Raw genomic sequence first — 27,031 nt, forward strand, 5'->3', positions numbered from 1 at the left:
AAATTATGAAAAGATCCCTTATGCAGAAAATCCTAGGTTCTGGGCATTCTGGATACAGATCCCATACCTGTATCACTAACTACTGTAAAACTACTTTTGTAGATAAAAGAAATGATTAAAACAGGTTACCTGTATGTTGCATCGTTATTTTCTGGTCCCTTCAAAATAGGCACATTCAGATACACCTTTACATTCCTAAGGTTGGGGTCAGCTATGAGATTTTAATACATATCTCTCTGAAGTGCCCTGCAATGAATACCATTGCCAGGGAATGTTGCAGGCAGAGCTTTCCAAGCAGCATGTATAAGATGCATGAGACCAGTCTACAGGCTCCCTGAAGTGCAAATGATTGTGCGATAAGAAATGAACACTGGAAAAAATATCACCATTTAAATCAACCCTTTCCCCGTTTGATAAACCACAGTGCTTGCAAATTATGTAAGATATATCATTTGATCAGCACCACCTCCATGCATCCTAAAAATACAAACAGCTGAAATTTACCAGTCATCCTATTTGATGCAAAGAATATTTAGGGCAGCAAAAAAGTATTTGGTTACATCCGTCAAGCTGGTCCCAACCCCATGTACGGTTCTGGCCCTACTGCTTCAGAACCTTTACAGTCTTTTGGGTCCTCCGCACAAAAACAAAATCTAAACCCCTAATATAGCAACCCAATAACAAGCCATAGGCTGCAGGTGGAACTGGGCCTTTTAAAAGGAGTGGTTGAAGCACTGCTTTTCTTGTCTAGCTATACAGGTTGGTAATGATAACAGCATATCACTTGCAATTTGTATCATGGACTTACTTAAAGGGATACTGTCATGGGAAAACATGTTTTTTTTCAAAACACATTAGTTAATAGTGCTACTCCAGCAGAATTCCGCACTGAAATCCATTTTTAAAAAGAGCAAACTGATTTTTTTATATTCAATTTTGAAATCTGAATGGGGCTAGAGCCGCTAGACATATCAGTTTCCCAGCTGCCCCCAGTCTTGTGACTTGTGCTCTGATAAACTTCAGTCTCTCTTTACTGCTGTACTGAAAGTTGGAGTGATATCACCCCCCTCCCCAGCAGACTACAATGGAACAATGGAAAAGGTAACCAGATAGCAGCTCCCTAACACAAGATAACTCCCTGGTAGATCTAAGAACAACACTCAATAGTAAAAGCCAAGACCCACTGAGACTGATTCAGTTACATTAAGTAGGAGAAATAACAGCCTGCCAGAAAGTAGTTCCATCCTAAAGTGCAGGCACAAGTCACATGACTGGGGCAGCTGGGAAACTAACAATATGTCTAGCCCCATGTCAGAATTCAAAATTGAATATAAAAAAAATCTGTTTGCTCTTTTGAGAATTGGATTTCAGTGCAGAATTCTGCTGGAGTAGCACTATTAACTGATGCATTTTGAAAAAACATGTTTTCCCATGACAGTATCCCTTTAAGGAACCAAAGCATCCCCTTTTACAGCGGTTAGTACAGCACAGGGGCATGCGGGCAGCTGCACAGAAACTACTATTAGAAGAGTCCTTCTACCTGAACGCCTAATTTGGACAATGGGCACAGGGTGTTGGGTCCAAGAACAGGTCAGAAAACCAAAAATATAGAAAGACAGCGGTTTGCAAACAATAGAACAGAAAAACACTTCCCAACTTCTTGCACAAACAAAACTATTTTATATATTTGCATATTTAACTATTACTTATAAAAAAATGCTGCTGCTAAAAAAGGGTCAGTTTTTTTGAAGAAATACAAATATCAAGACCAATTAAAAAAAAACAAACAATTAAACAAAGATATTCCTTGGCAATTCTATACAGTTCCAACTTGGGAAACAAGTACGCAAGTGGTGCAATCCCATTTTGCCCTACTAGTGCAAGTTTATAGAGGCTCTATGCTACATGAGAAAAAAGCACTGTATGAAAAAGGATTGATAGTTGAAAATAAAAGCAGTAAACACAGCCCTCATTTACATACACAAAAAATGTTAAAAGCTGATGGAAAATGAAAATCGACTACTGAATAGAGCAGGGGTGTCCAACCTGCGGCCCAGGATGGATATGAATGCGGCCCAGCTTGAAAATGTTCTGTTCCCGAGGAAACGGATATGGCCCCCCCGGACCTAATGGGCCTGCCAGCTGCCACTACTCAGTACCTGGCATTGACAATTCAGCATGTTGTTCCTGCTCTGCTCCGGTTGTGTGCATGTCTGACTTGCGCTCTTCACGTGTGGGAGAATCAGAGAGAGGCACATTGGTAAAATATGCTCCTAATTAAGGGAAGGCAATTTACCATAGAATCTACTATCCGCAAATAATTCTGATTTTTCTATGTAATAATAAAATAGTACCTTGTACTTAATCCTGTATGAATTGGTGAACAATCCTATTGGGTTTATTTAATGTTTAAATGTTTTAGTAGACTTAAGCCATGGTGATCCATATTACAAAATACCCATTAACCGGAAAACCTCAGGTGCTGAGCATTCTGGATAACAGGTCCTATGCCTGTACTACTCTTTTCTTGTATAAATTGTGTTTTTGTACCAAGAGCAGTAAAGGCTGACATTCAGCACTCTAAGAATCATTGTTTCACAGGTAACATATGTTCTTTTAGTTTACAATGCTTTCAGAACTAAATTGCTCATCATCGGGTGCCAAATGTCATCAGTGCGTCTTTACACATTACAGCCTATGCTCAAATATCCCATGTAGGCACAAAACGCGTAAGGCTATTATCTTTTTGAACAATGTAAGAGGTGTTGGTGCTTCTTTTAAATAAAATGAAACAGCAGGAAACTATGGACTTGTGGTCTAGCTTTGTACCTGCCTGACATCTGAACATTGGTCTTATGATCCTTCTTGAGCTGAAGGGGCATCAGACCCACATGATTTTTGGTGAGTTTATACTCTGAGTGTACCATTTCCCTTTACTTCTTAAATTGCTATTTACACATGTGGTTACTAAACTTTTGAGATGGCCCTTCTGGGGGACATAGGAGCAGTAGTTAGGGGGCTGGTGCTCAGTCCAAACAACAGGGTAATATCTGGCCAAAATTCCTTCATTGGCAAACCCAGATTGAAGGTCAGTTTGGTGGAAAATTCTTGGAATTGTGGCTGAATGATTGGGGGTGGCTTAATAATGTCCACAACCACTTCTCTGCACCAATATTGGATGAAAACGTTTCTTGTACAAATTAAGTTTATGCAAAGAATGTTTTATATGCAGATATCACATCTTATCTAAAGTGGTTTTTTTGTGTTTTGGTGTTACTGGTGCTTTAAGGACAGACATTATGAATAATGGTCACTAGAAAGGTCTGGTGTCCCAAGCGCCTCACCAAAATATTATTTATCTATAGACTGCAACCTTAAGCACAATTATAATGAAAAACCTATGTCCATACTGCTTTTATTCTAGTCCTTAGTTTTCTGGACTTTTTTTTTTTTTTTTTAAGAATAATCAAATTCAAACCGAAGAAACAAAACCAAATTCTACAATCCTTTTAAAAAAAAAAATCATAATCTCTCTTTTCACTGACTATTAGTTTTTTTCTGATGTATTACATTTCTTGTTTATTTTTTAATGTATAGTATTACTGCACTTATTCAGACAGAAAAGTGGCAGGGCGTGGAATTCAAATCTGCAAAAAGAAAAAAAAAATTCTAGAAAACCATTAGGTTTTGAGGAATGTCTAAAAAGTTTCTATGTATAAAATGTATATATACTGTAAGTAGAATTTTATATCCAGCCTCAACAGTTGTTGGTAAAGGATATGTTTAACTCTTGGAAAATCATGGACGCTCTGCAAATAGTATTCTTTTACTAATAATAGCAAATACATAATTCAACCACAGGAATGGCTGTCTAGAAATGATAAAACCTTTTTCCTTGAATAATTAGATGGGGACTGTACAGTAGTGTACTAGAGCAGCTAGGATTATACTTAACATGACTTTGCTGACAGAATTGTGATCGGAATGTTAAAAATTATGAATTAATTAAGTCATACCGGCTGAATACATTATTAATTTGCTGCACATCCATCACTTGTAAGCCAAAGTGAATAATGTAGCTTGTATGAGCAGTAAAATATTTAAAACAGAGTGACTTCTTTTCTTTTAAAGGGGTATATATAATAACATCTATATATATATATATATATATATATATATATATATATATAATTCTTCAAAATGGCAGCGTTCCAGGAAAATAAAGTTTAAAACATACCCTACATTAAATGAGTTAAAAAAAAAGGGGGCACAAAGGGAAGGGGAGCAAAAACCAAACTTCCTTTTCTAGGCATTGGTCTCTTTTATGAGTAATTCTTTCCACCATCCACTAACGCTGGCAGCAATTGTGATGGGGGCATTTGCTGCAAAAACTGGGCATTAATGGGAAACTAGCATGTTTCCATTAATGAACATTGAAAAGGCCAGGAGGGGAAATAAACTTCATAGAAGGCAAGGGTGTATTTGGTCTCTAGATGCTCCTTAGGGTTTTTGACTGGCACAACATTTGCAATTTTATCAGTCCCCTCCCTGCACTTGTCTTTCACCATTGGGTGTTCCTTCATAAAAAAATTTTTTGCAGGTAAGGCTCAGCTAGATTTTTTTGAGTGACGTTTGGATGATAATGCAAAGGGAGCCAGGCATTCACTAACTTTTTCGGATTCGAGTTGGCTTCTATCTGAACTGGCACCTGTGGGTTGTGACAGCAAAGTTACATGTGGACATTTGTCCTTGCTTGGCAACTGTAAGGGGTAAAATCCTTGGCTCTTTTCTTGCTCATCACTCTCAGAGGTCTGTACAGCTATTTGAGGCACAAGACAACATGAAGTCTCCTGCTCTGTTGTTACAGATGTTGATATTCCTGTCCGGGCTTGTATCCAGGAAGTCTGGTAGGGCAATTGTTCCCACAGCCCTGAGCACCTACCTGACTTTTTGTCCTCAAGTGCCAACTCAACAGTTCCTGTGTCTGGTTCATCAAAACTAACTTCTTGCACAGCTTCTTGCTTCTTGAAGGAGTCCCGTCTCTCTGAGAGATTAAGCCTTCTCATGACCACCACCTCTGGGTCATGCTCATGTTTCTCTGCGCCCCAATCCCTGTTCCTGGATTCTGACATACCCTCTAATCCATCCACTGTGTCCTCCCAGTGCTGGATATCAACTGGGCTTACCTTACGACCACTGGACAAATATGCTGCCATCTTTTCCACAGACTGCACTCTCTTTAGTAAAGGCGACCTGGGTGTCTCTGTTGCTCGATTTCGAGCACTTTGTCTGACTATGGTCGGAGGTGACAAAGTCTTGCTCTGGAGGCCACAATGTCCACTCCTAGGATGACTAGGTAAAAGTGGGGAAGAAGAGCGCTGAGAGGAGGAGGGAGGCTGTGGAACAGGTGAAGGTGTACAAGCCAAGGGAGAAGGTGGGATGCTGCTAGTAGATTTCCTGCGTCCAACTTTGTAGCGTTGGCCACTGTGTTTGGGGGTTAGGCACTGAAGGGAGCTTGGTCGAATGTGTCCTGCAGGTGAGCTTGGTGTACTGGAGCAGGGTGAAGTGCTCTGTGGTGAAGTGGCATCTAAGACACAAACATACATGGAGTCTTACTGTATCATCCAACTTAAAAAAATGTACATACAATATGATAATGTTCAAATAGCTTGCTTGTAAGCAAAAAGCAGATTCAACACTTACCATCTGCCGCATCAGGGACAGGGCTACGACTTGGAGTGGTAGGACCTGGAGACAAACTGTTAGTGGGAGAGGCTGGGAGGCTCTCACTGGAAGACAAAGATTGGTGAAGCCCAGATGAGAAGCTCCTACTGGTTTGTAGCACTGTGGACTGCTTGGAGATTTTCTTGAACAGAGAACGCTTTCTGTATGAATACAAACATGCAGTTGTTTACTTGTGTCTGAATCGCAGAATGATACAAGTATAAAAAACAAAATCAGTAGGTGGTAGTTATAGCCAATGATAATGAGTATTTTACACTTAGCTCAACACTCAGGTTAGGTGCCCCAAGCAGAACAGTCTGCTGTGGGCTGTGTCCAAGGGCTGATGTGATCCTCCACCAATGACCTTTTTATATGCCCCAACAACCAATATCTAAATAAATCTCAATCAATCTTGTTTTGGAAAAAATATATTTTAAGGCTGACTACTGTTTAATTTGTATCTCAGATAAGGAACAATAAGGTTCGCGTGGCTCCTTCTACCATGAAGCTTTATCCTTTTAATTTGAAATTACTCACTTAAAAAATCACTTAGCAAAATAAAGAAATATGAAGCAAAGAACATGGAAAAAAAGTAATCTGTGGAAGAATCAGAAGCTGTTCAAAGAAAAATGTCGCTCAAGTATGTGGAGCGGAAATGTCATGCTGAGTGGCACAAAACCTCTTTCTCGCATAATCTTGTGGGACATATCAAATGTGTCGCCGAATGCATTACTGCTTTGCTGAAGCCTGGTTCCTGAGAGCCTATAACATGCCAATGATCTATTGGAACAAGGCATGACTTTTAGCTTCAGGGATTTTCCCCAAGCTACAGCCACTTAGATGCAGATGGCTTCCTTCAGCCATGGGGCCATAGTGAAGTTAGATGCAAACAGCCCAAAGGGACTGAAGTAAATACAGACAATGCATTTGATTTGTATATCTCATGGGTTTTGGATGTTTTGAAGAACCAGGGATTTCTTTATTAATGAAGATGGAAAAGGATAAAATTGTGCAAAGGATGCCCTTTGGGTCAACAAGATGAACACTAAATAAAAAGTGCCTTCATTGTAAGCCCTAGCAGGGATAATAAGGCTAAATGCTGACATTTGAGTCATATTCAAGCCCCAAGGGTGTCTAAAGATGTAGATAATGTGGTGAACCTTGCATAAAGGTCTTGACACTGGGAAGCAGAGCCAGCTGCTCCTGAAGGAAAGAAGGAGCGGAAAGTTCCATAGACAATGGTTTGGATGCACCTTCTTCAGGGCAATAAACTTCTATTAAATACCTAAAAGGTAATGATCTGGCTGAGTCTCAGCAAAAACTAGGTTAAAATTCTAACCAAACTTCTAAAGAACCTTCATAAAGATTCATAGGCCCATCTCTGTTCCCAGGGACAACATAACATGTCATCCATATGGGGGTGACTGAAAGGCCCTTGAATCTGAAAACAGCAGATGCCACCACTGTGAACTTCTTGAATGGCAGATATATGATGTTGGACCCAAGAGAAGCTGGACAGTCTACCAATTCATTACACTTGCAAAAATATAAATACAATGATCAACCCAGAATAATCGGAATAAATGCATGCTATTTTAAGAATTCGTATAGTTAAAATTAAGTTTATGAACAGTTCAGATAAAAAACAAAAAATAAAATGTCTGAGTTTAAAATTAAAAAATAAAAAAATGTCCATAACACACATTTATTATTATGTGTATAAATAATGCACCTGGCCAGCCTACTAAATCATTATCCACTTAAAAAAAGGATAGCTTCCAAAAGTGACAGCTTCTTCCTAGAGAATCCCATGTCACCTAAGGAGGAGTTATAACTCTTCTTTGCTGCTTTGGCTCTTTGGTATGTCACAGATTGAAATTTGTGTATTGTCTCTTTGTATGGCTATTTGCCAGTGTTGCTTTGTCAATAATGTGAGGTATGATCACATACCTCTGAGAGACAAAAGCAGTAGGTGGGGGAGGGGCTCTAAGAGGCAACTAGGGTACAATTTGAGGCTAATACTCTTCTCCTATACATAAAAGCTAAGACTAAAGGCATATTCGATTAATATTCAGGGTAACATTTCAATTGCCAAGCCCTTCATAAAGGGCCAATCACTGAATTGTATGGGAAGAACTGTCCCCACCGATGATCAAACACAGGGGAGGTAGGGTGCATGTAAAGGACAAATATACTTGGTCTTGAGCATGTGCCAATCGCTGACCACTAGGCAAAGAAGGGAGAGTGAAAGGAAGATTACACAGTCCCACTGTTTAGAAAACTAGGGTTTGCAACAGGTTTAATAGGACCAGCAACAATTCACAAGGTGAGAAGAGCACAAATAGTTATTCGGTGGCCAACGCAATAGATGAAGGTTCAATAAATGATTTTTCCTTTAAGAACTTACAATAGGTTTTAAATACCTCTCTGCTATTGAGCCAATAAAACATAATTTTTATGCCTCAAGTTTCTGTGTTTGGAATATCTTGTTTGGAAAGATTGAGGCTCCATGTACTATATGACACATTTAAAACTTCCCAATAGTAAGAAAATTGTCAAACTTCTTACCTGACAGATTGTAAAACTGATGGTGCATGTTGTGAAATAATGGACAGTGAATGCTAACTAGTTTCTGGTTTCTACTTTGATCTATCCCCATTCTCCCACCCATCCCAATTACCCCTTCGCACCTGTCTTGGCTCTCCCTTTTTCTGCTCTTCTTTGTCCTCCTAGCCATGCGGCCCTTGCAACTGTTTTTCCTAGCAGGCCCAATTTTTATGGAGGTGTTTTCAAGAGGAGTTGTCCTTAGGGAGACTTTGCTGCCACTCTTTTGCAAAGAAGAAAAATAATGGGTTAGAAATATACTTTGTCTACCAAGTTAACTACATGGTAAAAGACATAGGGACATTTCTAGATATTCAGACTCACTGCAATGTCTTGTTCCATTAACAATACAATTATATTCTATAAAATCAATACAATGAAAAACAATCTTCAATATTACATGCACTGAAGCTTAGACTAGTCAAAATAGTTTAGGCTAATGTTACACCAGGTGCTAAACAAATTCTCTCCTAACTTCCAGGTGCAGCTTTTGGCCAGGAAATGCAGTGTTTTTTTTTTTGTTTTTTTTTACTGAAATACACCCTGTGTACACACTGACAAGATGGGTGCCTTTCCAGTGCACTAGGTGGGTTGTAGTAGACTAGCATATGGTGGTGACATTAGCCATAGTATTTGCGATATAGATATCATGAAAAAAGTATATATCTCAGATATTTAAATTTTTTATCAAATTATGTTTTTGTTCATAAGAACTTACTCATATTTGACAATGTACAAATTGTGACCCAACATTTATTTTATATGGATATATTTATAGAGAGGAGCACACCCAACACAATTACACTGTAAATACTGCTTTATATAACTATATTTGAGGCCAACAAAGCCTTTTATCAAACATATTTTTTAATTTACTAACAAACTAAATTAATGAAATACATATGCAAATATTGTGGCATGATATCTCACTGTATTAAAGGGGATCACGATGGCCAATAATATTTTGGGCCCTACCTTTAGGCTAATCATCCAATTTTACAGTGTGTTTGGAACTGGGTATTAATATCATCTTTATGCAAGAGTTACAAAATCTATAGGGGGAAAAAGCAGAGAAAGAAAAATACTATCAATTGTCAACTATTACATACCTTTAACAGCAGTTTAACTACATCCATGTGCACAAGTCCAAGAACAGACTCGCCGTTCACGTGTGTGATGAGGTCACCAGCTTTAAGGTCTGCCTCATGGGCTGGACTTCCATCTTCTACGTTCTGGGAAAAAAAAGAGCTTTTTAGTTTTAAATATAAAGCATTCATCCTGGCTCAAAGATTATTCTACTTACCCAAACCATATGGTGTACAGTATAAACATCACTCTCTCCCATGTAGACTCTTATGGCTCGTAGGGTAAAGCCATACTTTCTTCCTGAGCTGTGGATAATTATGGGAGGTCGTAAGCTGGATACTGCAACAGAAGACTCACGGGTGGGTGAGGAGTCTCTTGAGGATGGATTAGAAGATAAAGAACGTGGAGAGATAGGGCTTGCAAGTGATCCACTACCAAAATCATCTGTAGAAAAAGAGGGTAGACCTGAACATTTCTACTTGGTTTGCAGAACCATTGATGAGAGGTGCTGTTGTCCCAAGCTTCTTGTGTTCCTCAAATTGCAAAAGAAAACCCTAACATATAAAATTAGATTTAGCAGCAGAGGAGGAGTTAGTTACTTTTGTTGTTGTGTCTTGCTATATCCCACTATTGTACCAGCCATACTTCACTGTTCCTGTGTCCCCCAAGAAGATGATGGAGAAAAGCCTACCTAAAATTAGTAGAGAATAGTGCCTACTCTGGACAAAGAATGATAAACTATGAAAGATATGTGGTCCATCATTTATTACCATTGTCAATTCCCCTTTGTTACTATTACAGTGTGAACTTTACAAGATAGAACTGGAGTGCTAGAGGCTTACCTGAGGCAATTATTAGAGACAGGGCAGAGACAGAGGCAGATTTGGGGACTCTGCTCCCTGTGGAAGAACTATGTTTTTCAGGTGTCTCTCTTTGCTTACATAGCTGGCGGCTGACACCTGCTTCCAGAGGCCAAGGAGTAGATTTTTTAGCCCCAGTGCTGTTGCTTCGTAGGCGGGTTCTGCTTAGACTGACAATATCTGCTGCAGAACCAGAGGAGGCATTATTTCACACATTCTAGCCTAAAAAAAATATTTTTCTTGATATGCAGTATGTGTACAATATATTGTAACTAGTTTCCAATAGGGACACATAGGCAACATAGCATTCTGCCACACAGACTGACTGCTATTTAATTTGTGGAAAAAAATGTAGCATATTTTATTATGAGAAAGACATTATAATCTAGATCTATTGCGGTATGCTCAGTAGACATGATGGGAAACATTCTGCTGTAAAAATCAGGAATTCAAGAAAGACAAGAAAAGAAGATTTTACATGGATTGGATAGGATAAGTCAAATTAATCAATTTTTCGTAGTTCTAGTCCTTTAAATTTTAAACTACATTGTTAATGCCATTACTATTCTTACCATTCTATTCATGCCCTAACCTATTCATCTTCTACATTCAAATCAGTGCTTGCTTTAAAATACGAGTATAACACTAGCTAAAGAGATGCAAACAAGTTTAATAAAACTACACCTACCACAAAAGGAAGTAGGCTTTGGAGGAGTTCCTTTAATTTCTTCTGAAGTAAAAGTTGGCCTTTCAGGTTTGTGATCAGAAGACTCCTCTTCAGAGGAAAAGGCAAACTTGGGCATGGTATCCAGACTGCAGGTGCTGGTGAGAACTTTAGGGCTGGGGCTTCTCTCACTTAGCCAGGAATGAGGGGAGGAACCAGATGATGTCCAGGACCTTAACCTGCTCCACAGAAAATATAAACATGGATGGTTGTATTTTTTTCTATAAATGTTATATAATTTATATATTTCTTTTAACTGAATATATCAATCACAATCCCTGCTTTTCATGCATCACAAAACTGTTAAAAATATTAACCCACAAAGAGGCAGGTGCTCTGAGAAGACATTCAGAAATGGATAATAATCTTCAAACTTCAATCAAGTGAAGTCCCTGGAAATGTCCATAACTATACCTTCAGGACCTTCAAGCAACTAAGAGCTTTCTCTCTTTCTTCATCAGCATTTGTGCCCAACAAGGGATCCACTCAGGAGAAGAGTGAGATGAAGGGGAGATTTCAGTACCCAAATGCTATCCTATTGTTACTAAAACATTTCTTACTAACCTGGTTTCAGCTCCTAGTCTATTTTTTTCTTCTTCAATGGACATTGCCCTCTCCCACCTGTCACTGTGCTCTTCCTTTTCGTCACTGTGACTTCGTTCAGTGGAAGAAAAACTCAGGTTGAGCTGTGCTGCTAAATGCTCAGAACTGCTATATACCTAAAAACAAAAAAATGATTATTAATTAGGGATGCACCGAATCCAGGATTTGGTTCGGGATTCATCCAGGATTCGGCCTTTTTCAGCAGGATTCGGATTCGGCTGAATCGAATCAGAATCCTAATTTGCATGTGTAAATTAGGGGCGGGGAGGGAAATCACGTGACTTTGTGTCACAAAATAAGGAAGTGAAAAATGTTTTCCCTTTCCACCCCTAATATGCAAATTAGGATTCGGGTTCAGATCGGTATTCCGCCAAATCTTTTGCGATGGATTCAGGGGTTCGGCCGAATCCAAATTAGTAGATTCAGTGCATCCCTATTATTAATATTAGAGAGGTTGAAAAAAAATTTACCTGCTCCTGACCCTAACCCAGTGCGATTCCCTATTTATAAACCCACGCCCGCCCCTCTATGACATAACAGAAGGGGTGGGACACACAGGTGCGAGAAAAAGACTCGCATGGAGGCAGAAGCAGGACACTTTAAGGTCACAAGTTGAGTGGATGCAGGCTAAAGTTCAGCCCAAACCTGCCCACAAACATCGTGGGGAAGTCAGGCCTAACTCTAAGGATTACACATTTAAATACTGTGCTAACCTTTGCATGGCATTAGTTTTAAATACTCTGTATCCCTTTTCTCTCTTAGGGTCCTGATACATGGGGTGGTTCATAGCATGGTGGTTGATGGCCTGACAATACCAGCTCCTTCACAATCATTTGAATTGCAGCATGTAAAACACATTACATTCAGGTAATTGCCTGAAAAATGCAGGAGGAAGCATTTTTCAGTGAATACCTGGGATTGCAGCATGTAATGAGTTTTTATTGGTGTGTTTTGTTATTTTTAACTTTTTCTTGCTACTAAAGTATCTAATATAATCAGTGTATTCATTACAAACTCCTTACCTTGCTGAAACGATTGGAGCAAGAAGAAAATTGCCTGATTTCCACCGAGGACTCATCATCATTTGTTTCCTCATCTTCCTCCGAAGCTAAATGATGATACCGTTCTGATCGAGCTGAAAAAAGTGGGTCTTAATTTAAGGCTTGCATGAAAATTAATTACACATAATGTTCTAATACAGTCTGATGTTTATTCAGGATTTAACATATCAGTAGTGTTATTTATTCATATAAGGGGGTCAGGTTTTATATAGTGGATAATGCACATCCTACTGTAATTTATACAGATATTAGAGGGGTGGAGGGGAATTAAAACTAGAGAGGGGCTGTAATGGGCAGGGGAGCAAGATTGGAGATGACCAGAGATGGATGAAGAATGGGAGCGACAGAGGTAGCAAAACCAGAGAGGGACAGAGGGTGAGAACTGAGAGAGAAGGAAAGAGGGAGCTAGACAGAAAACGGAGGAGTGAGTGAGCACACCATTTGAAGGCAGTGATGAAAATCAGATGGGAGGGGGTCAGGCTGGAATAAAAGCTAAGAGAGAGTGCAGCAATGAATTCTGCTTTCTATAAACAGTATGTTCTAACATAGGAGCATATAACCAAACAGTAAATGATATAGTGAATAATGTAACCTTATTGTAAACTATAGGGATTTTATAAGTCACCAAGGAGTTCCATGACCTTATAAAAGCACAAGGCTGAGGGCTTGAAGTACAGTGGCACAGCACAGTATATAATAAAAGTTTGCTACAAATTTAATTACCTACAGCAACTAACCAATAGGAAAGATTTACTAGTGTCCTACCGGTTGCTAGACATCTTACTGGTTGCTATAGGTTATGCACCTGGGCAAATGCAGTGCATTTTATTATATATGGGGGCTAGTGTATATCTTAAATTCTTGTTGTAAAGCTAGACAGGGCTACTGTTTTTTTTCCTCATAAACAAAATATAAATAAATGACAAGAGTGCCAGATAATGATTCCTCCATGCATATGTAAAAGTGACAATAGCAGGCTCATTTATTAACAGTTGGCAAATTTGTACCCGGGCTGGAAACCAATACCAAACTATCAGCGATTGGATTTTTCAGCCAGCTGCAGACAGTACAATAAGAGAAAAATATGATTATTGTTATTAGGCACATACTGTCAAAATAACTAGTGTCATCATCTGCGTCCAACTGGGGAACAAACTCTGCTTTCTGCCTTAGAAGTCCATTCCAGTCCAACGATAGGAAGAACAGATGCTGTTTCACTTCTTGAGCCCCACCTGTAGAGAAGACAAAAAATATTTAGTGTGAAAATTTATTCTTCTATATACACACTAATAAAATCATTTTATAGTTTGCACCAGAGCAAATTGTATAAAATAAAAAGATCTTAATAAAAAAATCATATAAGCAATTAAATCTATAGTTGTGTAGTGATTTGTTGCAGGTGTTCTAAGCTTTTTTTACAATCACATTGAAGTGTATTTAAAGTTATACTAGCATGGTGCTGTTTTCTAGCAATCTACAGAGTCTAACAATATGGCAGCTTCTGGTCACGCGCTAACCTATGCTTTACCAGTTCCAAGGATATCATCTTCACATATTTAAAGCATTTTTGCCCCACTAGGGTGAGAAGCCAGTTTACTGTATATTATTGTACTATATGGGGAAACTAAAAGAAATCAACAGGAAGAATATAAAAACTACATGCATGGAGAACCCTGGGGAGTAGCTAACCCAAAATTCTAGTATTGCAAGGCAGCAGTGCAATTGACTGTGCCATCATGTGCACACATTTAGCAAATTAAAATATTTGCTATATATAGCTGTAACATTTTTATTTTTTTATAATATAATCACTTGGGGGTGCCTAACTTTTTGGGTTGCCTGTAAGGTTATGCCTGTAAAAAGCAAATAGCAGGTCTGCACTAATTCTGCAATTACAGCAATTTGTCAAAACATACAATATTTATTCCAATGACCCATTAACTTCCCTGTTGGGAAGTTCAAAAAGATTTGTTAGACCTAAGAAGACACTGTGCAAACTATGCATTTTGGAAATGATAATGGGAAATTTACTCAGAGTACAAAGTAGAACAATTACCTGTCCCTATACGTTCCAGCGGGTTTTGGCGTAGCAGCCGGATAATTAGATCTTGGGCATCGGTAGGAAGTGCTTCCTCTCCTCCTGGCCAGATTATGTCATCTGAAAAAGCAATGCAGAACTCATAGAAACATCACACAGAGAAAAATTTGATGAGACAAAAAGCTGAAGAGAAGAACTTATATGGAAAAAGGTGGGGGGGGGGAGAGGAAATGCTTAGTTAGTGATGCAGAACTTTTGCCAGGGCTATAGACATACCACTGATCACTTGTCCAAACAATTCTTCCGTTGTGTCTCCAAAGAATGGTACACAGCCAACAAGAAACTCATATAGAATGATGCCCATGGCCCACCAGTCTACAGGCTTTCCATATCCCTGCCGTAGGATAACCTCAGGTGCGATGTACTCAGGGGTCCCACACACCTGATAGAAGACATTTTGAAGCAAGGTATATTGCCATTTAAATATAAATAAGTGTAGTAATAGGTCCAATATCAACTACCTTAATAGAACACTTTTTAGAAAACTGGATTGCACACTTCTGCAAAAGCAACCCAAGATGTTATTTGCAGAAGTACAGTCCTATAGATTTCTGTAAAAAGTGTCCTATTAAGGCGAACAAGGTTTCCCCCACCCAGCAACTGTTTTCTTGCACCTGGAGGAAACATATTTCTGAAGTAAAAGGATACTATGGAATCAACAGATTCCTTCCAGGATCCACCAGGGTGCTCTTGAATAAAGAAAATAACAGAATTGAGCTCACTTGTTTGTCTAGAAACTCCCTTGTGTCCTTCTCGATATGCCCTTCATACAAATTCGTAGTCATGTTCATAAGGCCAATTTTGGAAAGTCCAAAGTCTGTCAGCTTGATGTGTCCTAATGATGTAATCAGCAAACTATGTAAAAATAAACAGCCCAAATCAATACAATGATATATTAAAGGGGTTGTTCATTTTTAAATGAACTTTTAGTATGATGTAGACCAGGGATCCCCAACCTTTTGAACCTGTGAGAAACATTCAGAAGTAAAAGGCATTGGGGAGCAACACTAGCATGAAAAATGTTCTTGGGGTGCCAAATAAGGGCTGTGATTGGCCATTTGGTAGCCCCTATGTGGATTGTCAACCTACATTGAGGCTCTGTTTGGCAGTACACCTGGTTTTTATGCAACCAAAACTTGCCTCAAAGACTGGAATTCAAAAATAATCACCTGGTTTGAGGCCACTGGGAGCAACATCCAAGGGGTTGGAGAGCAACAGGTTGCTCACGAGCTACTGGTTGGGGATCACTGATGTAGACAATATAAGTGATATTCTGAGACAATTTGCAATTGATTTTCATTTTTTATTATTTGTGGTTTTTGAGTCATTTTGGCTTTTTATTCGGCAGCTCTCCAGTTTTGGCAATCTGGTTGCTAGGGTCCTAATTACCATAGCAATCGCACATCGATTTAACTAAGAGACTGGAATATGAATAGGAAAGGGACTGAATAGAAAGACGAGTATTAAAGTAGCAATAACAATACATTTTTAGCCTTACAGAGCATTTGTTTTAAGATGGGGGTCAGTGACCCCCTATTTGAAAGCTAGGAAGAGCCAGAAGGCAAATCTTTAAAAAAAAAAAAAAAAAAATATTATACATATATCTATAGCTATCTATATATCTATATCTATATATCTATATATCTATATATCTATATATCTATATATCTATATATCTATATATCTATATATCTATATATCTATATATCTATATATCTATATATATATACAGTATCTATATATAAAAAATAAATAAAAATAAAGACCAATTGGAAAGTTGCTTAGAATTAGCCATTCTATAACATAGTAAATGTCAGCTCAAAGGTGGATCACCATTTTAATGGTTTGCCATTAGTGAAGCAAAGCTTATGACAATATAACAGCTAAGACTAGCATATTCATTTATTAAAGGATCGGAATGAGCACTGATAAACTTATGCACTTCCTTACGGCACACCACACAACAATCAGTGGTGCAGTGCAAAAGACCTCTGCCCTGCATCTGGTGCAAGGCTCTGGAGCAAAAGAAAGCAATGTATGTAATGCTAAAATTCAGCAAATGTTAAAGGAAAACTATACCCCCCAAAATACTTAAGCAACAGATAGTTTATATCAAATTAAATGGCATATTAAAGAATCTTACCAAACTGGTATATTTACAATATTTAAGTAAATATTGCCCTGAACCACTGTGCTGCCTCAGATCCCCTGACTGGAAATACTGCAGCTCTAATTGTAATAGTTTTTTTTTGCACTTTTATTTTGTAGATGAGGCCACAGTTTTAACTGGAAAATTTAAAAGGGACATTTCATACATGCTTAAATATGATTTTAACAAAGGCAAATACTAGGTTAACTGAATATGACAAAAATCTTTGCATAATTCTTATCCCTTCATAAAATAGTCACTAAGTTACTATCTGAGCTTGCCCTTCACAGTTAACCCTTAATAAAATGTTAACTGTCAAGAAGAGGAAGACCATTTGGAGCCATTCAAGATTGAGGGTTGAACTGAGGAAAAGGCAGGAACACTAACTAGCCTTCTCAAAAAAACTTGTATTACTTGATACATGAGGTCAACTTTAAGGACCATATGAAAAGAAAGTAGTAATTTTTTTAGTTACAATTTAACAAACCTTGAGATTAAAGGTAATTTCCACATTTTTAAAAATAACAAAAAATGATTCTTTACTCTTCAGCAGTATGGGAAAGCTATTTCATTTGAGTATGTCAGTTGCTGATATGCAACATGTTCCTACAGTAGATCAGAACACCTGACCAGGAAATATTTCATTCCTGACATGCACACTAACATTACATGTAATCATAAAATTAGGGATGCACCAAATCCACGATTTGGGATTCGGCCTTTTTCAGCAGGATTCGGCCGAATCAGGGGCGTAACTATAGAGGAAGCAGACCCTGCGGCTGCAGGGGGGCCAGGAGGTATAGGGTCCCCACGAGGCCCTAATTCATATACAATTTTAATAAATATTGGAGAAACAAGTCAACCTCTAAACATTTTGGGGTCCTGAAAAATAATTTGCTGTGGGGCCCAGTAATATCTAGTTACGCCACTGGGCCGAATCCTTCTGCCTGGCCGAATCAAATCGGAATTTGCATATGCAAATTAGGGGCGGGGATGTAAAAAATTGTGTCACAAAACAAGGATTTAAAATTTGTTTTCCCCTTCCCAACCCTAATTTGCATTTGCAAATTCGGATTCGATTCGGTATTCGACCGAATCTTCCATGAAGGATTCGGGGGTTCGGCCGAATCCAAAATAGTGGATTCGGTGCATCCCTACATAAAATGTATATAGGATAATACATTGTACAAAAACATATCGGCCATGTCGATCACTAGTGTGAAGAAGATAACATACTTGTCAGGTTTAAGGTCTCTGTGAACTATCCCATAGTTGTGTAGATATTCTAGAGCCAGGACAGTTTCAGCAAAATACATCTGGCTCATATCAACTGGCAGCGGACCCATGTTCTTCAGTATCGTAGCACAGTCTCCTCCTGGGGAACCAAAACAAATGTTTTAATTGAAGTACTGGGCCACAGCTAGACTATCCAAGTAACCCCTAGACCTGGGCCACAGATAAACTATCCAAGTCACCCCTAAAACCTACCTCTGAATTAGATGGGGGTGGGGGCCTGGCTGGTCACCTGTAGACTACATATATGGCTGATTTAGCTCCTGCCTGGCCTGATGTCCTGTCTAGTCTAACAGCTATTTGAAGGAGTCTGAACAAATATTGATCATGGAGGAAGACAGAACTACTGCCAAAATCAACCTATATTTAAAGTGATTGTTCACCTTCCAAACACTTTTTTCAATTCAGTTGTTTTAGATTGTTCCCCAGAAAGACTTTTTTCAATTACTTTCCATTATTTAATTTTTTACTTTTCCCCCCAAAATCTAAGTTTAAAGTTGAATGTTTGTGTCTCTGGTGTTTGATTCTGACAGACCAGTAATTCTAATGCAGACTCTTAACTGTTACAATTTTGCAACATTTAGTTGATACATTTCTCAGCAGCATCTCTAGAGTATTAGCAACTTTTGTATCAATTAATTGTAATCAATATTGTAATCAATATTGTATCAGCTGCCTGTAATGAAACCCAGAGATTCTGCTCAGCAGGGACAAAGATAAAAAAGTATCAACTAAATGTATCCATTTAGCACAGATTACAGGTTTGGCGACCCCTACATCCCAGGGCTGCTTCAGAAGGTGAAAAATGACACTTTACACTTCAATATTAGAAAGACGGTCACACATAGAAAGTCATTGGAAAAAGTTGCTATTTCTGGTGATCTATCTGAAAACCACTAGTTGTTTGAAGGCGAACAACTCCTTTAAGAGCTTTAAAAGCTCTATCTAATCCTAAGAAGTCTGACTGTCAAAAACACTGCTCATCTTAGTCTAAAGTTCCTTTCATAAAGTGTTGTTGCCCATGGTCTATGTACATATACAGTTACACGAGTGATACTGGAGACTACCCAGGTATAAATGTTGGAGTCCTATGCATGCTATAGATCAGTGATCCCCAACCAGTGGCTCACTAGCAACATGTTGCTCACCAACCCCATGGATGTTGCACTCAGTGGCCTCAAAGCAAATGCTTATTTTTTTAATTTGTGGCTAAATAAAAGCTAGGTGTACTGCCAAACAGAGCCGTCTGAAGCTGCCAGTCCACATAGGGTCTACCAAATACCCAATCACAGCCCTTATTTGGCACCCCTAGGGAGTTTTGTCATGCTTATGTTGCTCCCCAACTCTTTTTACATTTGAATGTGGCTCACAGATTAAAAAGGTTGGGGACCCCCTGCTTTAGATATTATTAAAACTATTTAACAAGTGTCATCAGTTGACTGCACTATTACTCATGAAAGAACACTAGGATAAAGGGATTCAACGTGATTATTTCTGTACTTTGTGTAATGGGACACACAGTATTTTCTTCACCTTTATGCACCTATTAAGCCCATGTCGCAGTAGTACTGACAGGCATAGTGCCCAGCCCATTAGAGTGCACATGGGTGGATTTTGGCATAGAAATACAACATGGTTTAAATAAAGAAAATTTTAATTGTGTCGTTTATACAGAATTAGTATTTTAGAGCAGGGGAATGTAAATTTCTACCAAACATAGTTCAGAGTGACAAAACCAAAAAGGCATGCAACAAAATGTTCCTACCTTCTACATACTCCATCACCATACAGAGGTGTCGCCGTGTCTCAAATGAACAGAACATGCTGACTACAAAAGGATTCTCTGCAAAGGTTAGGATGTCTCTCTCCACAAACACTTGATGAATTTGATTGCGCAGTATGAGATTCTGCTTGTTTATCTTCTTCATGGCAAAACATTGTCGCATCTCCTTGTGCCTGACTAGATACACAGCACTATGGGGGTTGAAATGAAAGGGTATAATGTGGAGTCAAAACCTCAATCCAATAAATTATTGAACTGCATCTTAGCATATAATTATACAAGTTACTAAAATAAAGGCAAGCCATGTCTGATACCACGTTTATGGATAAATGCAAATTTACAGATAAAAAGCTCCTTGTATCCATTATCTTGTGCCAATACGTCTAACCAAATATCTAGAGACAAGTTTAAAAAGTCATATTTGTGAAGAGTTTCTTTCTTTCTGTTATGTTTTATTAGACACTCATAAAAGCCTAGCAGTATCAATCTGTGTTTATTATTGTAAGTGCTGAAAAAGCTAGTGTTGATAAGAAATAAACATAATTAGTCTACATAACGGGGCTGAAGGAAGAATTTGAAATGAATATGCACTTGAATACAACTTACCCATAAGCTCCATTGCTAATCAGTTTAATGGTTTCAAAGTCACTCTCACAAGGTTTTTTTCGTGAAGGAGTACTTGGAATATATGGCTAAAATTTAAAAAGAACATTTCACATAAATTCATTTCATAAAACATATCTTATTATTGTTCTTTCAGAGAGGACACCCGAGTTAATAAAATATAAACCGACTGTTGTCTTTCCAACAATGTTAAGCAGAATGGGGTTCAATGATGTATCCCTCCCCAGTGTACCTGTGCAGCAATAGTGGTGTCCCTGGCCACAAAGCAGATCAGTATTTTAAATCTTAAAAATAGAAAAAATAGTCCAAAACTCACACACTTCAGGGAAGGCTCAAGTGCACCGTCCTGAACCTTCGCTATGGAGACAACTGTACATGTGAGAGTAGGCAGTTCAATGAGCAGTCCTCTCCACATACAAAATAAATATCTATACTGTTTTTACTATGCAAAATCATTTTAACAGATGAAATCGCTTAAATATAAGAATGCTCCCAAAATATAGCAAGGCACACAAAGGAAATGCAGACTCCAAATTGATCTGACCATAATATCACTGTGAGCCAAAATTGCTAGAAGTCTGCACTGCAAGCTCACAGAACAATTTATTACGCAGTGAGCAGCCAACTACTCTTCCTGCCATGGTATTACCGGCGATGATCTCTGGTGCCCATTTATTGTCTACGACTCATCTATTGCAACCCAATAACAGCACATATTCACGAATGATTAAATTATAATGTGTTACATTAAATGCATTATAATATAATTAATTGTAAATAGTATGTATGCAGATAATCTGTTCCAAGCAATAGGCTGAAGGGGCATGGCACAAGAATAATTTGTTCGAGGGCTAAGTATAGTTTAGTCACGTCAATGACTGGAAATGTGCGCCAGCAGTCAAAACACAATGTGTGTCTTGGCTCAGAAGAAGTCTACTGGGGAAGAACAGGGTTACTCACATCTTGATAATCCTCTTGGTGTAATTGCAGGGAGGATTCTGTATCATAATGATCCAGCTGAACTATCTCTGAGGAATAAAAAAAAACAACAAAAAAACAAAAAAAAGATGGAAGACTGTTGTGATATGCATTTCTTGAAAAGTCATGGTTAAACGCCACAGAGACACAGTGCAATTTATTAAAACACGATTGTGGGAGAGAAAAACTTTAATTACACATATAATGCCATAAAAAATCACAGGGAAGTGTATCCTCAGAGTTTTTGCAAGTGGACAAAAAAAGTTTTTTCCTCTCACAAAAAGCTCTGAAATGCAAATTGCTAAAGAGAAAATCAAGTTTTTCAGTGACTATGTAATGGTGATGAACCCATTCATGAGTTAACAGAAATGTATTTGGAAAAGTTATGATCAAGATTAGTACTTAGTACTAGATTAAGCACTTTATTTTGGCATGATGGCACTATTTTTTTTTATAAATGTGGTGCCCCTAAGGATAAGGCTGTATAGGCTGCATGAATATATATATCTCTCATTTATAAGCGGTGTCACCCTAGTCATGTATGTTTTGTTTCGTTTTAGCAAAGTAAGCCTGCATTTTTTGGCTGGCTAAAAAGGTATGACATCTATATCCTGACATGCATGTCCTTCTGCATACATGTTACAGCTTTACCTATGCCTTACCCTCTAATGGATCCTTTGTGAGACCAAGTTGGCTGATTATATAACGAGGGATGTCAGTCTTTATTCCCTGGCCAACCTTGGCCTGACCTTCTGCAGCTTCCAGAAGATGATAAAACTGTTCTGGATCAAACTCCTAACAACAGAAACATTACACTTCATTTAGCAGGACAGACAGCAAAACAATAACAGTGTTTTTATGGTGAATCATTAGTGGAAAGGAATTAAATCTCTGATGTTACAACGTAACTATAAAAAACCGCGATATTTACAGCATTTACAATATTTTTTGGTTATTCCGATGGCTAATTTGCAGAATCTGAAATTTAAAAATATGAGAATGTTTTTAACCTATGTCTCTTGCACTGTAAAATACATATACAGTAACATAACAATTCTTAAGAAAATACAGAGCTGTAACTGGCAAATCATTTGCAGGGAAGTTTTAAATACACTGTAGAAGGGTTTCAGTGTTTTTGCCAGCATTGTTTCCCTCTTAACCAAGGATAATCATTTTTAATCCATCAGCAGTATAGGTGAACAACTGCTGGATTAATGCATACAGACTTGCACTTACCAAACATTCCAGTAGCCTTGCTGGGCGAGCTATGACCATCAGTAACTTCCTTGCCAGATGGTTAACAAACATAACTTCTTCACTCTCTGAACGATTGTGTGCCTAACATATGAAAAGAGTAAAACATTTCAGAAATGAAAAAAGTGATGACAACACTAGAAGATAATTATGACTTTAAATTTACCATTAACAATATGTTAAATGTTTGTGTCCCTCCTTAAATTCTAAGTGCTTTCATGTCTCATTTTTCCATGCAATAATCCTTTTTGCCCCATTGCACTTCTCTATACAGTGAAACCTCAATTTTACATCCCCTTATTATAAGTTTTCCCTCATTTTACACTTTTTTGTGGTCCCACCAATATAGAATATAATATAATACCCTATACAATCCCTGATGTTACACCAATTTTTCTGGTCCCCTGAAAAATGTAAAATAAGAGTTCTACTGTATAAGTTCACTTTGCATTACAACATAACTTCATAACAAATAAATAAACAAGGTTTTTTTTAATTCAGTGACCAATGAAGACCAAAAAAATAAACATAGCACTGGTACTTTCTTAGAGCAATGGCAAACATATAGATTTTATCGATTAAACTATGGTGCACTCGAATATCTGAAGACTGTCTTCTGAAGGCTATGTTTGCAAGCAACAAAATTTCCTGATTGCTGGTGTTTTCAGTTTACCTGCAGCGGAGTGTACAGTCCTACTTAACAACGTTGAGGATATCTGTGTTTATCTTATGTATGTAAACTTTATCTATATAGTCTTCTTTCATTTAGAAGGACCTTTTACAACTGCTCCCATTCATATTAAATCTATTTATTATTAATTGAATATTATATATATTTTTTTTATATCTCACATCTTGCAGCATTTTTTCTATTTTCTCTTGCAGCTCCAGAAAGTAACGAGAGGTGATCAGTGCCCCCGTAGATTTGTCCAGACAATCCCGAGCCAGTTCGATAATCTGGTGGTGAATGAAGCCTAAAACACCATCAGCCAGTGGTAGTGTTTGGCTAGGGCAAAAATATCTGATGATGTCTTGCAACCGTTCTTCCATCTGTGCTGTAGCCTTTAAAGGTTGAAGCAGAAAGCAAAAGTCCAGATATACAATTTGAGTGTCATTTTACCCAATATGCTATTTATTACCAAGATACAGTATTTAGATTTAAGGCCAACGGCACATTGGTGTATTATCTGCAGGCAGAGAAGCGCCTGTAAATCCAGTCATTTACTCGTCACTCTATTACTAATAGCACCAGCCTTTTTGCTGTCTTAAAAAAAGCAGGTGGATATTACACTTCTGCCTGCCAAAGGCCTTATAGGTAAATTTGAGCTTACTTTTGGGAATCTTTCTTTGTAAACATGGTTCATCATAATAATCTCATTGTCAAAGTTTGATGATGCACGACCAGGGCTGAAAGATAAAACATAAATGCTAATGTTAAAAGAACTAGAATAAGGTAAAACTTTTATTGAGAATGCTGCTTTTAGGGGAGTTGCCAAGGCTGTAATTCTGTAGTTGAGAAAAATTGCCACGCCATAAAGAAATCCTATTAATTTGACAAGAGTTGCGCTTTGCTGGGATGGCTGAACTAGTAAAGCAGAGGCTTTTTCACACACACAAGAAAGCTTGAACAGTGTCTATACTGAAGCATGCAGCAGGTAGCATGAGAATGGGTAACTTTTTTCCCATTTTCCCCATAGCCATTGTTCTTCCCCAAATAACCAAGTAAAGTTTGATATTGTTTTATACGTGTTGCTTCTAATCTCTAGCATCTGGGATTTCATACACATATTTGCAACTGTGTTAGGTCTTTAGCACAGCTGCATTTGTGTTAACTATATATAACAATTTATAAACAAAGCTATATTTCAGCACTCTTATACTCGTATACTATAGTAGATGAATGAAAAAAGGATTTGCCATGGATGCAAATTTTTTTCCATGCATTTGTAGGCACCCCACTCACAGGTTTGTTTTGCTTCCATGACCCTCAAACTGAACCAACTAATAATTTTTCAAAATATACCTTTTCCTGCAACTTTCCGAAATCAGCATAAAATAATACTAGACATATGGCTATCACTATAGCTAATGGCACCTAACCTGTGACTCCACATAGCAATCAACAAGCCCATGGAACATTTTTTGCTCTATATCTTTATTGCAAAAAGAAATGCACAACAAGTTGCCGATTATTAGGTAAGAGTTATTTAACACGTTACAAAATAGCCTTCAAATGAGGTATACAAAGCATTGGTAAAAAAAAGGGGTATATTACATTTGTAAAATATTTATATAACGGCCTAAAAAAGGCAGTATGTTACAGTTATAAAATATTTATTGTGGGTACAATTCACAGCATCATCATACATTGCGTAAGCCGCAATCAGAGGTAAGATGGTGGGTGTTTATTGCAGCCCATTAAAGAGGATACAACTAAACTCACATGTATATTTAATATATTTAAGATTAAAACATTTAAGGTGGAATGTAATTAAAATCGCAAGTGTTGTTGAAAATGGCGAATGTTTAGCGATGCTCGCAATGTAAAATAATTCGCTGCCAAATATTAAATTGCTCATTGTCATTAAGAAAAGTTTAGCGTTAACACTTGCTCTGGCAATTTTATTATATACACTGCACGTTGGCAAAAGCCATTTGTTCACAAAGTTTGCGAGGAAATCGTTGAGGTCTCAAATTGGTCATAAAGGATACAAACAATGCAAATCTCGGTAGCTAATGAAACATGAGTTTCTGGAAAAGTGTAAACTAGCATCCTTGTTGGGAAACTTAGTTCCTTATCCATCTCAGTTTGCAGCAACTGCAGTAAACTTACACAATCATAACAGGCTGCTGAAATGTGTTTGCAGTCAACCCTTTGTGTTTTAGGATAAGTCTATGAAAAGTGGTGGCATCAAATGAATGCACTGTGGAGCTTAATATTAAATTGCTGTTGACTCAAAAGATCAGTGGAAGTACAAGAAACAAAACTGTTCCTCTGGCATTGCCTCTCTCTAAGACATTTAAGAAAAAATTAAATATATTATGGGAAACTGAGAAAACGTAAGACTGCAAAAATCAAAAAATCGATTGACACCCTCTGTCGTACCTGAGGCTACGTGAGCGGGCGCGCATGCATGGAGAACGCCTTCCATCCTCATCTGTGACACTCTCTGTACTTCGGAAGTGCTTGGAAAGGAAATGAAGCTCATCTGCAGTGGGCTGAAATGGAAGCTGGTGCAGCCTTTCCTGGGAAGAAGAGGAAGACTGCAAAAAAAAAAAGAAAAAAAAGAAAGAAAAAAAAAAAAATAGCAAATTTCAGGGTATATTTTTTAGGGTATATTTATCATTAATGGTAGAGCTAGCTGACAAATCTTACTGTGGTATTTATTACTATTACATTTATGTTGTGATTAATGCAACCCGATATATAGCAGTCAGCACTGCAAATCAGAGCATTTTGCAATTCAAAAGTAAACAGAACTACCTGTATTAATGCTCAGTAAAAACTCAATTTTACAATCCTGCATTTAGTGGCCCCACCCCAAGATATACAAAACAATTGTTTCAATTAAAGGAAAACTATACCCCCAAAATGAACACTTAAGCAACAGTTCATATCATATTAAGTGGCATATTAAAGAATCTTACCAAACTGGAATATATATTTAAGTAAATATTGCCCTTTTACATCTCTTGCCTTGAGCCACCATTTCGTGATGGTTTCTGCGCTGTCTCAGAGATCACCTGACCAGAAATACTACAATTCTAACTGTAACAGGAAGAAGTGTGGAAGCAAAAGACACGACTGTCTGTTAATTGGCTCATGTGACCTAAAATGTATGGTTTGTTGGTATGTTTGTGAGTACAGTGAATCCTACGATCCCAGGGGGCGGCCCTTATTTTTTTAAAATGGCAGTTTTCTATTTATGATTACCCAATGGCACATACTACTAAAAAAGTATATTATTATCAAAATGGTTTATTTACATGAAGCAGGATTTTACATATAAGCTTTTTTATGCAATATCTTTTTATAGAGACCTACATTGTTTGGGGGGTATAGTTTTCCTTTAAGTAACAGACAATTATGAATGCCTTATAACAGACCAGAAATAAACAACAGGATCTATATCAAAATATTTAGAAAAAGCATGCTTTGTGAATAAAACAAGATAAACAGCTCATATTTT

The 27,031-nt window shown here is 37.8% G+C and overlaps 1 protein-coding gene across 3 annotated transcripts in view; it reads right to left on the reverse strand.

Annotated features, from left to right (window-relative positions):
* Positions 1-3,418: 3,418 nt before the first annotated feature.
* The window catches only part of LOC108706885 (microtubule-associated serine/threonine-protein kinase 3-like), a 33,486-nt gene continuing 9,873 nt past the window's right edge, over positions 3,419-27,031 (reverse strand). For 2 of the 3 annotated variants that reach the window (XM_018243670.2, XM_018243667.2), the window contains 22 exons: positions 25,948-26,105; positions 24,173-24,248; positions 23,694-23,903; positions 22,824-22,925; positions 22,250-22,382; positions 21,570-21,637; positions 20,592-20,677; positions 19,968-20,176; positions 18,146-18,284; positions 15,483-15,615; positions 14,977-15,142; positions 14,719-14,820; positions 13,772-13,894; positions 12,624-12,736; positions 11,563-11,717; positions 10,963-11,177; positions 10,257-10,457; positions 9,632-9,858; positions 9,438-9,560; positions 8,415-8,551; positions 5,704-5,885; positions 3,419-5,587 (listed from right to left, as the gene is read on the reverse strand). In XM_018243670.2, coding sequence (XP_018099159.1) covers positions 4,608-5,587; positions 5,704-5,885; positions 8,415-8,551; positions 9,438-9,560; positions 9,632-9,858; positions 10,257-10,457; positions 10,963-11,177; positions 11,563-11,717; positions 12,624-12,736; positions 13,772-13,894; positions 14,719-14,820; positions 14,977-15,142; positions 15,483-15,615; positions 18,146-18,284; positions 19,968-20,176; positions 20,592-20,677; positions 21,570-21,637; positions 22,250-22,382; positions 22,824-22,925; positions 23,694-23,903; positions 24,173-24,248; positions 25,948-26,105 — 4,038 coding nt within the window. In that variant the 3' untranslated portion in view covers positions 3,419-4,607. The remainder of the gene's footprint in view (positions 5,588-5,703; positions 5,886-8,414; positions 8,552-9,437; positions 9,561-9,631; positions 9,859-10,256; positions 10,458-10,962; positions 11,178-11,562; positions 11,718-12,623; positions 12,737-13,771; positions 13,895-14,718; positions 14,821-14,976; positions 15,143-15,482; positions 15,616-18,145; positions 18,285-19,967; positions 20,177-20,591; positions 20,678-21,569; positions 21,638-22,249; positions 22,383-22,823; positions 22,926-23,693; positions 23,904-24,172; positions 24,249-25,947; positions 26,106-27,031) is intronic. The other variant, XM_018243669.2, reaches the window with a different exon arrangement.

Source organism: Xenopus laevis, chromosome 1S, assembly GCF_017654675.1.
Source record: "Xenopus laevis strain J_2021 chromosome 1S, Xenopus_laevis_v10.1, whole genome shotgun sequence".
Taxonomy (NCBI): Eukaryota; Metazoa; Chordata; class Amphibia; order Anura; family Pipidae; genus Xenopus; species Xenopus laevis.